This window comes from Pelodiscus sinensis, chromosome 4, assembly GCF_049634645.1.
Source record: "Pelodiscus sinensis isolate JC-2024 chromosome 4, ASM4963464v1, whole genome shotgun sequence".
Taxonomy (NCBI): Eukaryota; Metazoa; Chordata; order Testudines; family Trionychidae; genus Pelodiscus; species Pelodiscus sinensis.
Genome location: NC_134714.1, coordinates 94,508,780 through 94,523,946, shown reverse-complemented (window position 1 = coordinate 94,523,946; position 15,167 = coordinate 94,508,780). Strand labels below are relative to the sequence as shown.

The following is a 15,167-nucleotide window of genomic DNA, read 5'->3' as shown; positions in this document are numbered from 1 at the left end:
TTTTCAGAGATGGACATCAATAAAACTCATCTTGGGGTAGAATCATTAGTTAGGTCATTTAGCAGGGCTGCTACAGTGCCAAATGCAGTATTAAGCAGTGGTAGTAGCAGGTTAGGCATATAAAACCCACACCTGCCTTTTGGTCGGGGTGTTGTATGGCTATAAAGAACACACTTTAACCACCAAAGGGTGAAGTTGCCCTCCACTGAATGACCCTTGTTTTCTTACTGCACATTTAGCAGGATTAGCTGTTAACCCCATTTCCCATAGCGATCAGAGGACAGTGGCCACTTTATCCAGATAGGAACCCCAATCCTTGCTAAAATGACTACATTGTCCAAGTACGCTGCAAGCACATTATGCAGTTGGAGTAATCTATCCATCTAACATTGGAAAGTACCAATTGCCAACCATGTAATCCACAGGGCATCATCTTAAAATGAAATAGACACAGTGGCACAGAAAAATACATCTCCCGAGAGCCTGAGTCAAAAGATCTACCACCCCTTTGTCAAATGCAGAGTCATGATGTGCAAGCTTTCTCCCCAACAAGCTAAGAGTTAATCCACCCATGGAATGGAATGGGCATCAAATTCTGAACCTGTGTTTACTTTTTTGAAATATATAAAGAAACCCAGTGAGCCATCCATCTTTAGAACCAGCCCAATAGGACTCCTTCAGTCATTCAGGGCATTCCTCTAATACCGTGAATTGTTACTCAATGGTGCACCATCAGTTTGTTGGGGATTGGTCAGATCCATTCCTATATTACTTTTACCAAGTTCCACATCTGGAGTATTGCATCCAATTCTGGGCCCCTCACTACAGAAAGGAGGTGGACTCATCGGAGAGGGTCCAGTGGAGGGCAACCAAAATGATTAGGGGGCTGGAGCACATGACATACGAGGAGACGCTGAGGGATTGGACTGGTTTAGTTCGAAGAAGAGAAGAGTGATAGCAGCCTGTAACTACCTAAAGAGAGGTTCCAAGGAGAATGGAGCAAGGCTGCTTTCTGTGGTGACAGATGGCAGAATGAAGAGCAAGGTTCTCAAGTTACAGTGGGGGAGGTCCAAGTTGGACATTAGGAAAAACTATTTCCCAAGGAGGGTGGGGAAGCACTGGAAATGGTTACCTTCGGAGGTGGTGGAATCTCTATCCCTACAGGTTTTTAAGTCCTGGCTTGACAAAGCCCTTTCTGGGTTGATTTAGTTGGGGTTGGTCCTGCTTTGGGCAGGGGGCTGGACTTGATGATTCTTGAGGTCTCTTCCAGCCCTAGGATTCGATGAACATTCACTATGAAAGCCATGCACTCTCTCTGCATTCCAAGTGCTGCTATGGTTCACTCGGTACAATCCTGCAAATTTAAGGCCTGCAAGCACATTTCACAAAACTACCCTATCCTAGGAGACTGCCTTGGTTACAACAATCTTGTGGCCCACTGAGATGGAAGGCCACTCATGCAGCCCACTCACTAGCCTTGCTTATCCATCCCTGATCTATAGATTCCATCTCTTCCAGAATTTTAAGGCAGGGCTGAGCAAAATACAGCCTGCAGGATGTATCCAGCCCACCAAACTGCTGGATCCAGCCTGTGGACACAGCAGTGCACCTCAGGCAGGCTCCGTGCTTGCCCCGCCTCCTCACACAGCTCAGAAAAGCAGTTGTGAGGCTTTGTTTGTCTTTGAACAGCGGTGAGTCTAAGGGAGAGGAGGTTTTGCATGCTGCCACCACCCCCAGCACAATCTCATTGGCCAGTTTTTGGCCAATGGGAGCTGCCTGTTTGGAGAACAAACAGCTCACAAAATACAGGTGATCTCCGCACTTACGACCTAATTGGTTCCTGGAGAACTATCGTAAGTCAAGCCGTTGTAAGTCGAACCCTTATTTCCCACAGGCGCAATGTTATAAATAGCACTTCCGTTCCTGGAAACCCATTTCATACCCTAAAAATACCAAAAATTGACTATGGAAAGGGAGGAAAACTAAACTAAATAGTTCAAATAATGCACAAAAATAACTAAAAAGTGAAGATCCATGTGGTGGAGATGTGCGTAGGTCAAGAAGCTGCTGCAGACTGGTGAGTCTGACTGACGGTGTGCATTTCCTGTTTTGGGAGAACGCGTGGAGTCCATGTCATACACTGTCATAAACGCGACCTGCAGACGTAAATTAGGGGAGGGTTTAGGAGCTATCTCGCATGAAAAAATAGTCGTGAATACAGGGGGTCGTGAGTCGGGGGTCACTTGTACCCCTTTTCCCCTCCCCTCTTTGTTTATTTTTTAAATACCTGACTCTTTTCTCTGTGGCTTTCATCTGTGAATGAATTTTCAGTGAACATACATTTTATTAGGAAGCACTATAAATATTGTTAACGACAAGCTGACTGACAAAGTTAGACAAAGGAGTGTCCATTCCTCTTTTTTATCAGATTTTTGATGTATTACTCACCCCTTATATTTTAGGAGATTGAAGGACATAAGTGGGGGGACAAGTTCCAAATATTAATAAGTAACTCTGGTATACTTTACACACACATATTAAACACAAAACACAGAGATTATAACCCTTGTGCTTATGAAGATAATCTTCAGAATGTTAATCAAGGCAAACCTGCACTGATTCAACAACCAAGATGACAAATAACAGCACTGAGTGAAGTTCCCCCATTCAGCTCAGTGAGATACAGACTCTGAATTTAAATTTAACATTTTACTGCTTGACACTTGTACTACACAACCCAGCTGGCCCACTGTCACTCAGTGTATCCTATTTATTTGCAAAGAACTAAAACTGCCGACTCTGAAAACTTTAAAACATCTGATATTCTTTCATGCTTCATATGCTTGATATACTTGCTATGGGTTTTAAAAGTGACAAAAAAATGTTTACACTTATGAGCTAACAATGGTGGAATTAGATAAAGCACATGGGATTTTGTAAATCTTCTATTAAATTTAGTTGAGCAGCAGTAACACTTCATTTTAACAACCCAATAAATCTTTCTGAATAAGTTCACGTTTTGCAATGATATCTTGTTCCTTTTGCAATTATATCTTGTTTTGCTTTGTGGGGGAATTCCTTTAAAAAAAACACACACAAACAAAGAAATCCACTGGCAGTTCCTGGGTGATTAACTGCACCTTTCTAAGATATAATAAATGCCAGATAAACTTATGTTATCTCCATCATTACAGAAAGAAGCCTTTATGTTCAGGGTAATGGTAGAAACATGGCATTTCCCCATTTCAATAGGAGTTTGTCAAGGCTGCATCTTATCACCATTATTGTTCAATATCAGTATTCATGGGTTAATGAATAAGCTTGTAGAAGCAGTTGTTGACAACACTACACTGAACACCATCCTATTTTGAGATCTCAGCTACATTAATAAAATAGTGAATCACCATAGGTGATAGCCAATCTAGTTGGGCAAGAAGCAGTATGCATTGGTATGGTTTTTAATCCCCAACTAAGTTCTTGGCCATTACCATTAAGCAGCCCACAATGCTGAATTACTAACAGTTTAATATTAACCTTTTTAGGGGGGGATATCAAACAGACGGCAACTGTCAAACATCTGGGCAAGCCCATATACAGTGCTGGATGATGCTCTAAATACGTGGACACTTATATAGCAGGCAGTTGCTCCGCATTTCTAGCCATTCAATGGCCTCTCTAGAGACATTGTGACATCAACCTTGATCTAAAGCTGTGAATCTATAGAATCATAATTATACCAGCTTTCTAGTAGAGCGGTGCTATGTGTGCTCTGAGGAGGAGTGGATTAATGTTTTCATTTTATCAAATGCTCAAGCAAACTGCTCCTATCAAAGCCGGTTTGGTCTTAGCAGCCATCTTGGTAAAGTCATATTACAGTAAAACGCCGATGGTCCGGCATCTGATGGTCCGGCACCCCTGATGGTCCGGCACCATCAGGAACCCGGAAGTGCTCCAGGCAGCCGGACCATTAGAGCTGCTCTGCCCCCAGCTTCCCCAATTCAGCCGCTGCTAAAACTGACCAGCGGCTGAATCGGGGAAGCCGGGGGCAGAGCAGCTGGGGTGCTGCCAGGTAGGTCCCGTAGCGCTGCCCCCCAGGGCTGCCGGACCAACCCGGCAGCACCCCAGCTGTCCCTGATTCAGCCACTGCTGAAACTGACCAGCAGCTGGCTCCAGGAAGCCCGGGGCAGAGCAGCTCTGCCTCGGGTTTCCTGGAGTCAGCCGCTGGTCAGTTTCAGCAGCGGCTGACTTGGGGACACCTGGGGCAGAGCAGCTGGGGTGCTGCTGGGTTGGTCCAGTAGCGCCGAGGAACGGTGCTGCGGGACCAATCCGGCAGCACCCCAGCTGCTCTGCCCCAGGCATCCGCAAGAGCAGCTGGGGTGCTGCCAGGTTGGTCTCGCAGCGCCAAGGGTCGGCGCTACTGGACCAACCCGGCAGCAATCCAGCTGCTCTGCCCCAGGCGTCCCAGATTCAGCGGCTGCTGAAACTGACCAGCAGCGGCTGAATCAGGGACGCCTGGGGCAGAGCCAGACTATCGGAACGGGAGGCTATGAGAGGTCTGGGGTGGCATCCACCCCACCCCAGACCCCTCATAGCCCCCCCCTTCCGATAGTCTGAAATATCTGATAATCCGGCACCCCCTGGGTCCTAAAGGTGCCGGATTATCGGAAGTTTACTGTATTAGAATTATAAACCAATGAACTGCAGAGCATGGTTTTCCAAGGAATGCCACTATATGGTCAAAAAACTCAGACAGTCAGATCTCTTAGAAAATTAGCTAGAGATCTAGCTGAGCTAGGGATGTAAAATCCTGGTTAAGTCAGTTAATATCTGACTTAATAAAAGAATCCTAGGACCTGCCATAATTATGTGTGTCACTTAGTTTAAGATATAAATTGAGCATACATCCTGCAGCCTACAAAAACAATTATTTCATCAAAACTTCATTAACTGAGAACATAGCTGAGCTCTATTGGGTCACTTTTGCTAAATTAAATTAATGAAGATTGCCTATCTCCTAGAACTGGAAGGGACCTTGAAAGGTCATCAAGTCCAATACCCTGCCTTCACAGCAGGACCAAGTACCATCCCTGACAATTTTTTCCCCAAATGGCCTCCTCCAGGATTGAACTCACCACCCTGAGTTTAGCAGGCTAATGCTCAAACCACTGAGCTATCCCTCCCCCATCAGGACTTGATATAGGAGCATACAAACATTTACTATAGTTTGATAAATAACTATAATTTGATTTTCTAGAGTAGAAAATGATAGAATCCTGTGATGGTAAACATAAAACCTCAATCTGAATTACAAATGAATGTAATATAGTAAAGGTCTTAGCAACACAAGTTGCAAAGAGTGTTTTTTATTTCGCTATCAAATAAATAATTTCCCTAGGACAATGCTTAGTGACAATCCAAATTTGGGTAAAATATATTTGAAAGTGCATGAAATCATATAACTCACCTGCCCTGGCTGGGGTGATAAAAAATTAACAACTTCTTTCACCATCACTGGTATGTGTGGTCTTCTACAGTCTTCATTATCTGCACTTAGATGTAACTTCTGAACTTCATGGTTATGCATTGTTTGTTCTTTAACTTCATATTCATAAGTTACTTCCAGCCTTTTTGCTGAAGAATGTATCTTTTTGGCCCAAATGTTTACATTCATTGAGCTAGTTTCTAAACGGGATGGAAGCAATTGTTTGTAGACTTGGCATAAATATCGAAACAGCGCCATACTGTCGTTAGGCCAGCCTGGAAAAACAATAAATATTGGAAATAATTTTAAAGTACATATCTTAAACAACAGATTGGAGAAGGAAGTGGAAATACAAAAAAGTAGTCACACATCCCAGGATACAAAATCCCAGAGACACACTACTTTGGCAGCAATTTAGATATTATAGGATCCATTAGATTCTCCGATGTTGGTCCCCTTTTAGGATTTCTTCAAGGCCCTACATCCAATATGCATGCTTCTAGGACCAGCCATTTAGCATAAGACATACTTGAATATGCAACCTGCAGTATGCCCTGCATGCTTTTATTCTATTATTTTATTCTCTTTGGCTGTGTCTAGACTGGCAAGTTTTTCCGCAAAAGCAGAGGATTTTGCAGAAAAACTTGCCAACTGTCTACACTGGCTGCTTGAATTTCCGGAAAAGCACTGACGATCTCATGTAAGATCATCAGTGCTTTTCCAGAAATACTATGCTGCTCCCGCTCGGGCAAAAGCCTTTTTCCGAAAGACTTTTGCGCAAAAGGGCCAGTGTAGACAGCACAGTACTGTTTTCCGCAAAAAAGCCCCGATCGCGAAAATGGTGATTGGGGCTTTTTTGCGGAAAATCGTGTCTAGATTGGCCACGGACGCTTTTCTGCAAAAAGTGCTTTTGCGGAAAAGCATCCTGCCAATCTATACGTGCTTTCCCGAAAATGCTTTTAACCAAAAAGTGTTCCGTTAAAAGCATTTTCGGAAAATCATGCCAGTGTAGACGTAGCCTTTAAGTATAATACTTTTCTTTCCTCTTTAGCCTATGACTCTGACTGTGGCATGACATATTGATATTAGTATTAAATAAAGTATTTTGGTAATATAAAGTAGACGTGATCAGAACTGAACAAAAAGCATACAAGTAAAGTGTTACCTTCCTTCACATGCTTTCAAACATCAGCACAATTAATTTTGAAGCACTCCCCGTAACCAGTTAAAATAAGCAAATGGGATCCAACTTAGATTTAATACGGTGATAAAATCATGTTATGGTCAATAAAAATATTTGTAGCACTGAACGATAATATCATGTAATCTAATTTCAGCCTTAAGTTCAAACATTGGGTGAGAAATGAAACAGACCATTTGTCTGTTCAAGAAGTTATTTACATCAGTTTCATATTGTCTGTTACCATAACATACACTTCTTTTATGGTAAGTCATACACAGACGATGACAAACCAATAAAAGTACACCTATCTTCTTTATTTTAGTAGTGGAGAGCTATATTCTTTTGGCCAGTGATTCTCCACCAACAGGCTGCTTGCAGCCCAGTCAGCCCATGTGATATCCTCAGAGCCATTAGGACAGCATATTTACTGTGTGGCTGCAGCCCATGTAACACATAGAGAGATGCATATGCTGCCTACAATGGTAAATAGTTTGAGAACCACTGTTTTAGGCTAATCTTTTCTTTTCATAAAGAATAAATTTGCTGTTAGCTGCAAAGAGGTTACAGGATCTTTACATTTGTTTAGCGAGCAAATACCGCAAAGTCTCACATTTCATATGTCTTCTTATGATCCAAAAAAAGAAAAAAAAAAAGACACAAAACCATCTGACAACATGCCACTGTATTTCTATCATTAATGGAGATGTCTAATCCCATGAAATAATTTTTATCTATTATATTTATCCAAGTCAACCCATCGTTCAGTCATCTTTATTGTTTTCCACAAAATGGAAACACACTGAACCATCATTTTAGGAATCTTATCTTCATTATAATGGCGGTTCCAATGGTTATATAGCTTTAAAAGATAAACAAATTAGGCAAGTTCTCTGTAACCAGACATGTTATTGTTTTCCAGAAACTGTTTAAGCTACTGATGGATCAAATTACATACAATATATTTATTAATAGCTATCATCAATTTGCTTATCACACCCTATAACTTCAGGACAAATAAGCACAAGTTATAATATTGGAGATAAAATGGTTGAAAGGGTTCTTGTCTCCTTTTTAAATGCAGAAGCATGCATCACATTATGGCCCTGATCCTGCATTGAGCTCTAAGTAGACTATTGCTCTCCCATATAGATCACTACAATATTAATAACCACTAGATTATCCTTAATCAGAAGTACTTTATATAGTCACATGAACCCGATAAGATGCTACGCATATATATTAATATAATCTCAGGAAAAATGTATTGGTGATATATTGACTAATTACTTCAAAGCAGTTTCATGTTAAGCAGCCTTTGTTTTGAAAAGCAAGTGTCACACCCCTTCTACTATTGGTACCAGTTAGTGTTTAGCTGTACTGTGGGGTAGAGTTTGCCAGCGAAAGCGTTGCCCTAATTTGTTACAATGCAACTAGGAGGAGGAGATGGAGCAGATGTGCTGTCTCCGGTGCAGAAGAGCGAATGAACCTGTGTCAAAGTTGAGCTAACACTTTGGGCTTGCGACACACCCCAAACCTGGGGCGGGGAGCTGGGCAGGTGCGGGTGTTGGGGGAGGAGGGATCAGAGCGTCATCCCACAGCGGGTGGGGAGAGCGCTCTAGCCACGGGGGACGAGGCAGGAGCACCCCGGGGGGCGTTAACTCTTTTGGTCTCTGGTTCTACTGTGCGTCCCTAACGAGGCTTCGAAGTCTCCAAGCCCGAGAGCCTTTGAGGACTGGCCGCGGGCCTCCCCGCTCCCCCTTCCAGCCGCGCTGCGCGGAGCAGAGACCGCCCCGGCCAGCTCCTGCTACCCCCCTACACAGGAGACTGTGGGAGCCCGCGGGGCCCAGTACTCACTGCAGATCACGTCGCTGCCGGGGAACGAGCGCACGGCCCGGCCTCCCTGTGCAACAAGGCATCGCTGCCTTCAGTTCCGCCTGCGTGTTGCTGCCGCGACGGCGGCCCCCACCTGCCTCAAGCAGGAACGGAGATCCCCTCAGGGACCAGGGCGGTGTAAACGCCCGGAGGGGAGTGTCCCCCCTCCCCCGAGAAACTGTCCAGGGTCTTCCCCAGCCGCCCCAGAGTCGTGTGTCCTCTCCACACCCCCAGTTGACTAGCCTCAAGCCAGCCTCGTCCACAACCCACATTCTGCCCTGGGCCCTAGCCCCGAGTACCCTCTATTCCTTCTCCGCCCAGACCACCATCTTCACTCATCCACCCCAGCTCCTCTGTGCACAGCCCGCTCCCGGCCATACACCAACACCCGACAGTGTGTATAAACATTAGCGCGCCCCTGGAAAGACACTACCCATCATCGCGCCTGCCAACTGCAGACAAACCCCGTTACACGCTTGTCAGCTGGGTTTTACTACCACTTCCTGTACACAACCCACACGCATACAAACGCACATGCATCATTCCCTCGTCTGCACTTCAACTCGCTAGTATCTCACGGGCATGAATACTCAGGCAACTGTTGCCTAAGTTTTAGAAGTCACTTCAGTATCTGCCAGTGGCAGGCATGTAAGATCTGCCCCGGTTAAAGTTTCGCACGGTTTGGGGTTTTATTATCTCGGACACATATTTGTCAGTAGCGACCTCACACCCCTCCACTTCAACTGCAGAGAAAAACATGTGTATACATTAAATGTAAACCAATCCAGTTCAGATATGTACTAGCCCCTTCTCACACACATCATCAATACCACCAACTTGTATACACACAGCCTAAACACACATATCCCAGTTGTACTACAGAAGTGCTAGTCACGACTTAATCATTAAGGCTGAATCCAGTTTTAGTCCAACCTCGTAATATTTTATGGGCATGATAAACTATTGCTCGTTTCCCAACCTCTGTTCTGATCTTTCTCTTGAATACATTTTGTTGCCAGAAGCAGCGCTTGCATCCATGCAAGGCACGTTGATCCATTGTTGCTTTTACACGAGTGTGACATGCTACCTGCTCTGTACACAACATATAGAAACAGCTGCATATAGATAGTGCAACAGATTATTCGTGAATAGCCGTTTGCCTTTTAAAGTGAATTGCGGTTGATTTCAACAACATTCACCAGTCCCCTTACAAAATGTGCTCAGCTTCCTTTGTGATTTATTCATACAAACGCAGTACAGCGTAGCATGCAGGCCCCTTGAGTATCAGGCGCACCCCCGCCGTGTGGGCTTGATACATCTTCACCCACTCACCCCTTTGCGCACGATGCTTTTCTCCTGCAATCTAGGACTGCAGGCCCGCCCGGTAGGACACCTGCCCGCTGCCGCCCACCCCCAGGCAGATCAGAGGACCCCGAGGGGGGTTCTCGGCGTTATATTCCGCGGTCTCACGGGCTCACAGCCTGCACGAACAAGCGCACTAAGCAGAAAGTCGCGAAGCACGTTTCCCTAGTGGCCTGGCGTGGCCCATCCTCCCCCCTTCCACTCCCGCACCTGGCCTGCAAGGGCTGAACTGACTGAGCCAGCCCGGATCAATCGATCCCCGCTCGGCTCGAAACCAATCCCGCTTGCCCTCGGCGCGGTCGCATGGGTGACGTCATGGCCGTGCGAGCCAATGAGGTGGCGAGGGGGAGGCGGGCCGCTTGTGTTTGAATTTGGTAGAGTGAGACCAGCGAACGAGGTGCCGGGCGGCGGGCGCGCCCCGCGCAGAGCGAGAAGCACCCCCCCCTCCCCCGCCGCCCAGGTGAGCGCGGCCCCTCATAGCCGCTACCTGACTGTCGGGGAGGAGGTGCCTGGGCCAAGCCGTGGGGTAGGAAGGAGGCGTCTGAACGAGCTCGAGCCGCCTCCGGGAGAGGGGCGACCGGGCTTTGTTACAGCTGAGCCGCTCTGCCTGGCGCCGCGGGCCAAGTCGAGCCGCGCCGCCCACGGGGCACCTGTGCGCAGGGCTGCGTGTCTGGGGAGGGACACGGGGAGTGTTTGTCTTGCTTATCGGAGGGCAGGACACCAGACCGCCGCCATAAACAGGCTGTGAATTAAAGGGACGTTGCCCGTTTAAAACTGATACTTGTGTTGAAAAACGCTTGCTTCCTGCGCGAGAGATGGTTCCGAAAGACAAGTCATTTGTTCCCAACTTATCTGAAAGCGGTTGAGTGCGACTACTTTCCTTCTTTCTCCTGCGTGATCACTCTCCCTTATCGCTTCTGTCGCTCGCGACAGACAGACGACATGCTTATTCTCAAATGCTGGTCTCCAGAGGAGCTCTGCAGAGGCATGGGGATCTGCAACATGGAGCGCTCTGTAAGATCAAGTCCAAAGATTTTTAAAAACAAAAACAAAGAGAAGTTGGAGGACTTCCTTTGTCTCCTTTGAAATTGTCTAGAATTCAAGTTACCGGTGTTCCTGTAAATCACGTTCGCCCCAAGACAATTAGAACTTTATATTGACTCCATCTTACATGTTTTTCTCCGGGTTCTGTTTATATTTAAGTAATTTAATGTTTGTACAAAGGAGAAATCAAGATCTTCATATTTTTGTGACTTGATATTTACTGGGGTTTTTTAAGCTCTTGAAACTAAGGTTAGGGTTGAATCTTCCCTGTAAACAAGGGATGTAAATACCACTTTAAAATTTTAACCAATGAACCGATATAACTTTAATTGCTTAACCAGAGTCCAGATAGATCACAGTGGGCAGCCAGGCTCCTCCAGCCCTGACCTGCCAAGTCCTTAGAAAAACAGTACTGTATCAATTTTCATTTGTATATTTATATTTATAGTCATACATGCTTAACTAAATTAAACAATGGCTTTGTGCCCTTTGGGTCTCCCTCATTAAGAGAAAAGTTACCATCGGGGAGTGGGTTAGTGGGGGGGGGGGGTCTCCCCAAACCTTTCTATGAATTTCATTATCATTGGCTTGAAATCACAAACTTTCAAGACTCAGAAAGGTAGAAGTGTTTGTCTGTAACTGAAAAAAAAAAAACATTTAAAAACGACTGGTTCTGCAGCACCTTAGAGACAAACAAAAAATGTAGATGGTATCGTGAGCTTTCATGGGCACAACCCACTTCAGAAGAATGGAGCAAGGGGTCCAGAGTTACAAATAAATAGTAGAAAAAGAGGGAATGGGGAAGGGGAATGTCAATTAGTGTCCCATGCTAAATGAGTCTAATAGAATGGGATGCAAGTGCCTGATTCTTAACTTTTGATGTCATTAGTCTATTGAATGTAGCGGCCTAGCCAGGTCAGGATCAAACCTTGATTAAAGGTGTCAAACTTGCAGATGAAGGGTTGTGCCCAGGAAGGTTCATGATACCATCTACATTTTTTGTTGGTCTCTAAGGTGCTGCAGGACAATTTGTTGTTTTTTCAACCTTTCAGGAATGGGCCAATATTTTAACTTGCAAGCTGTATTTTTAAACTGATGACATGTACAATTTTACATATGTACTGCTCAGTCAACATAGGCTCATTAGCATGTAGCGTATCTGTATCTACATCAGTCAGCACAGCATCGGACAGGAACATAGTTCAAGGGCCGAGCTTAAATCTGAGCTGTTTTTCAGTTCTCAAATTCGTTACTGTAAACTATCAAAACTTGAAAGAAAAACAAAACTTGTACTACATGGGAAAGGGGAGAAAATACTGCACTTTTTGAGGATAATAGTTCAGCAATATGATTCTTTTTAAGGAACTCCAGCAATATGATGAACTGCACAGCAGTGTTGTAATGTCTATATGTATGTGTATATAGATAAAGCTCTAAACTAGCATCTTGTCTGTTTGTAAGGTATGTGACTTTTTAACAATACATGGATTTTTCTGTACACTATATTTAAAGATTTGGATCCTAAGGTGGAAATTCAAGAGTATTATTCCTTAGATATCCTGAAAAGACAAGTGGCTCTAATTTGATCTTAAAAACATATGAAAAGTACTACTTAAGCCTTGACGAAATAACCTAAAAACATTAAAAATTAGGCTTGTGTGTTTTGTAGATTGTGTCTTGGGCCATGAGAAAAATTGCAAAGCTTCAGTCTAAACTAATCTCACAATTGTTATATTTTACAGATGAGATTTCGGTTACTTGGTCTGGAGAATTCTTGGTAGCAAAGAAGAACTAAACCAAAGCATCGTTATGTCTACTGCTACCCAGGAAGATATTTGCAATCATGTAAGAGTGGTGGTCCGTGTCCGTCCAGAGAATCAAAAAGAAAAAGATGGCAACTTTAGCAAAGTGCTTCATGTTGTAGACAAGCACATACTGGTCTTTGATCCAAAAGAAGAGGAAGTTAGTTTCTTTCACAAGAAGAAAGTAGGATATAGAGATATTAACAAGAAGAAAAACAAGGATCTCAAATTTGTATTTGATGCTGTTTTTGATGAAAATTCATCTCAATCAGAAGTTTTTGAACACACTACCAAAACTGTGCTTGATGGCTTTTTAAATGGATACAACTGTACAGGTAACTTTTCAGTTTGTCTCCATGAATTGACCAAATCATATTTAATTTCTAGAAGTCTCACTTAGATACTAACATTAATTTTGAACAGTTACAAGTTCATCACTAGCAGTCAGAGACAGGAGATTCACTATTTATTTTGTCTTTTTTTTTTTATATATAATCAGACAAAGGAGAAGACCTATTTTTTGTAAGAAATTTAATATTGGGATTATGATAGATTTAATAATTATTGCAGTGATGTATTACTCTATCTTTTTGAAAATTCAGTGCTTGCATATGGCGCAACAGGAGCAGGAAAGACGTACACAATGCTGGGCTCACCTAAAGAACCCGGAGTCATGTATCTAACCATGATGGACCTTTACAATTGCATGGATCAAATAAAAGAAGATAAATTGTGTACTGTTGCAGTTTCATACCTAGAGGTAAGCTAACAACTATATTTTGAGTACTGCTATCAATAAACAATATTTTCATATATTAAATACTGTGAAATCAGTCTCGGGAGCCTATTACAGAATGGCATAAACTGGGCTCTCAAGAGAGCTATCCTACTAGAGATGGCGCAGAATTGTGCTCAATAATAGGGAGATAATTATAGGATAAAGTCTTAAAATAGGCTGTTGCCCAGTAAGCAATTTTTCGAATGACTTCATTAACCACTCCAATGATCAGTTTTCTCCAAATTATTTAAATACACATGCTTATAAACACTGAGATTATGTGCAACAAAATTGAATTAGCTGATATTTAAGTGGGGCTCAGCCCTGAAGTTGTCTATGAATAGTGTGGAATAACTTGACTGTAATTCAGATTCATTTTCTTTTCTTTTGTTTGAGATTTTTTTTTATTTGAGTTTGCTACAGTAGTGCTTAAATTGAAAGGATTTCTCTGGTGGGACTCAGGCAACAAATATTTGAAAATAAGGACATTTCAACTGAAATGCATTGTCAGTGGTTTGTAGAATGAGTTATCTACTACTACCTCCTTCCATTGCTTGATTGTACTTGACCCTTTCTCCTCCATCTTCTTTCCATCAAAATGCTACTCTTGCACATGCTTTCTCACCATTGCTATCAAGAGATAGCTGTAGCAAATGAAAACAATATGATCTTTCAGTTTCTGCTAGAGCACAGAGAAGAAATGTGGGATCAGTGCATATGTGCTGCAAGGTTTCTGTATTAGACATAAACATGTCTGTCACTGAATTCTTTCCAAGTGCTTCGTGCTGCTGCCTCTAATATAGAAACTGGGATCTGGGAGGAGCACTGCCTGTCCTCTGCATGTAATCATTAAAAAATATGTATATTTGTAAACACATTTTAACGTCGCTAGTTATAATTTGATACACTTAACTCTGATAAATTGCACTCTACAGATGAGTATTCTCTCTGGGGAAAGAGAATTAGTTAAAACTTTTCTCCTACAGAATTAAGTTTGCTTTATTTAAAGACAATTGAACACACAATTATACGTGAAAGTAGAGCAAAATTATTCTTGCTTTAACCTTCTTAAAAACAATAGGATTTAATTTTAAAGTGTTTGTTTTTCTGGAGGTCTACAATGAACAGATCCGTGACCTGCTAGTAAATTCAGGACCATTGGCTGTCCGTGAAGATACCCAGAAAGGAGTAGTAGTTCAAGGATTAACATTGCATCAGGTATGTAAATAATACTTTTATCTTGCATAACACGATCATCTGAAGATGATCCATTCTAAAGCCATGTCTACACTACAAGCTTTGGTTAATGAGTGACACTGGCATAAAGCTTCCATCATTAGTAATCACATGCACAAGTGATACTTTGGGCTTCTTACACAAGTACTGTGCAAACTTGCCAGGAGTACTTGTGCCTGGTCACAGTGTGGTGCTCCATGGGTATGTGGTATGCAGCCAGCTGGTGCACTCTTTTTGAGAAGTTCGGGTAATGCATTTTGGGGCAGAAATGAATTGCACAGCATGAGTGGGAGCAAGGGATCAGCTTCCCAACATGTAATCCTCTCCCTATGGTAGCCTATGTTTTTGCACATGTGAAAAGAAACAAACCTTTTTTTTTTTTTTTTTTTTTTTTTTTTAATACAGACT

The 15,167-nt window shown here is 43.1% G+C and overlaps 2 protein-coding genes across 8 annotated transcripts in view; one reads left to right on the top strand and one right to left on the bottom strand.

Annotated features, from left to right (window-relative positions):
* METTL15 (methyltransferase 15, mitochondrial 12S rRNA N4-cytidine) overlaps positions 1-10,187 on the bottom strand; it is a 168,877-nt gene extending 158,690 nt beyond the window's left edge. The window contains exons 1-2 of one of the 5 annotated variants that reach the window (XM_075927780.1): positions 10,110-10,187; positions 5,465-5,757 (exon numbers count right to left, since the gene is read on the bottom strand). In XM_075927780.1, coding sequence (XP_075783895.1) covers positions 5,465-5,740 — 276 coding nt within the window. In that variant the 5' untranslated portion in view covers positions 5,741-5,757; positions 10,110-10,187. The other 4 variants (XM_006111509.4, XM_025185066.2, XM_075927779.1 and 1 more) reach the window with 4 other exon arrangements.
* Positions 10,188-10,248: 61 nt separating this feature from the next.
* The window catches only part of KIF18A (kinesin family member 18A), a 109,848-nt gene continuing 104,929 nt past the window's right edge, over positions 10,249-15,167 (top strand). For 2 of the 3 annotated variants that reach the window (XM_006111516.4, XM_006111514.4), the window contains exons 1-4: positions 10,249-10,359; positions 12,686-13,080; positions 13,348-13,505; positions 14,637-14,741. In XM_006111516.4, coding sequence (XP_006111578.1) covers positions 12,753-13,080; positions 13,348-13,505; positions 14,637-14,741 — 591 coding nt within the window. In that variant the 5' untranslated portion in view covers positions 10,249-10,359; positions 12,686-12,752. Of the gene's footprint in view, positions 10,360-10,421; positions 10,914-12,685; positions 13,081-13,347; positions 13,506-14,636; positions 14,742-15,167 lie in introns of those variants that run through there. The other variant, XM_006111515.4, reaches the window with a different exon arrangement.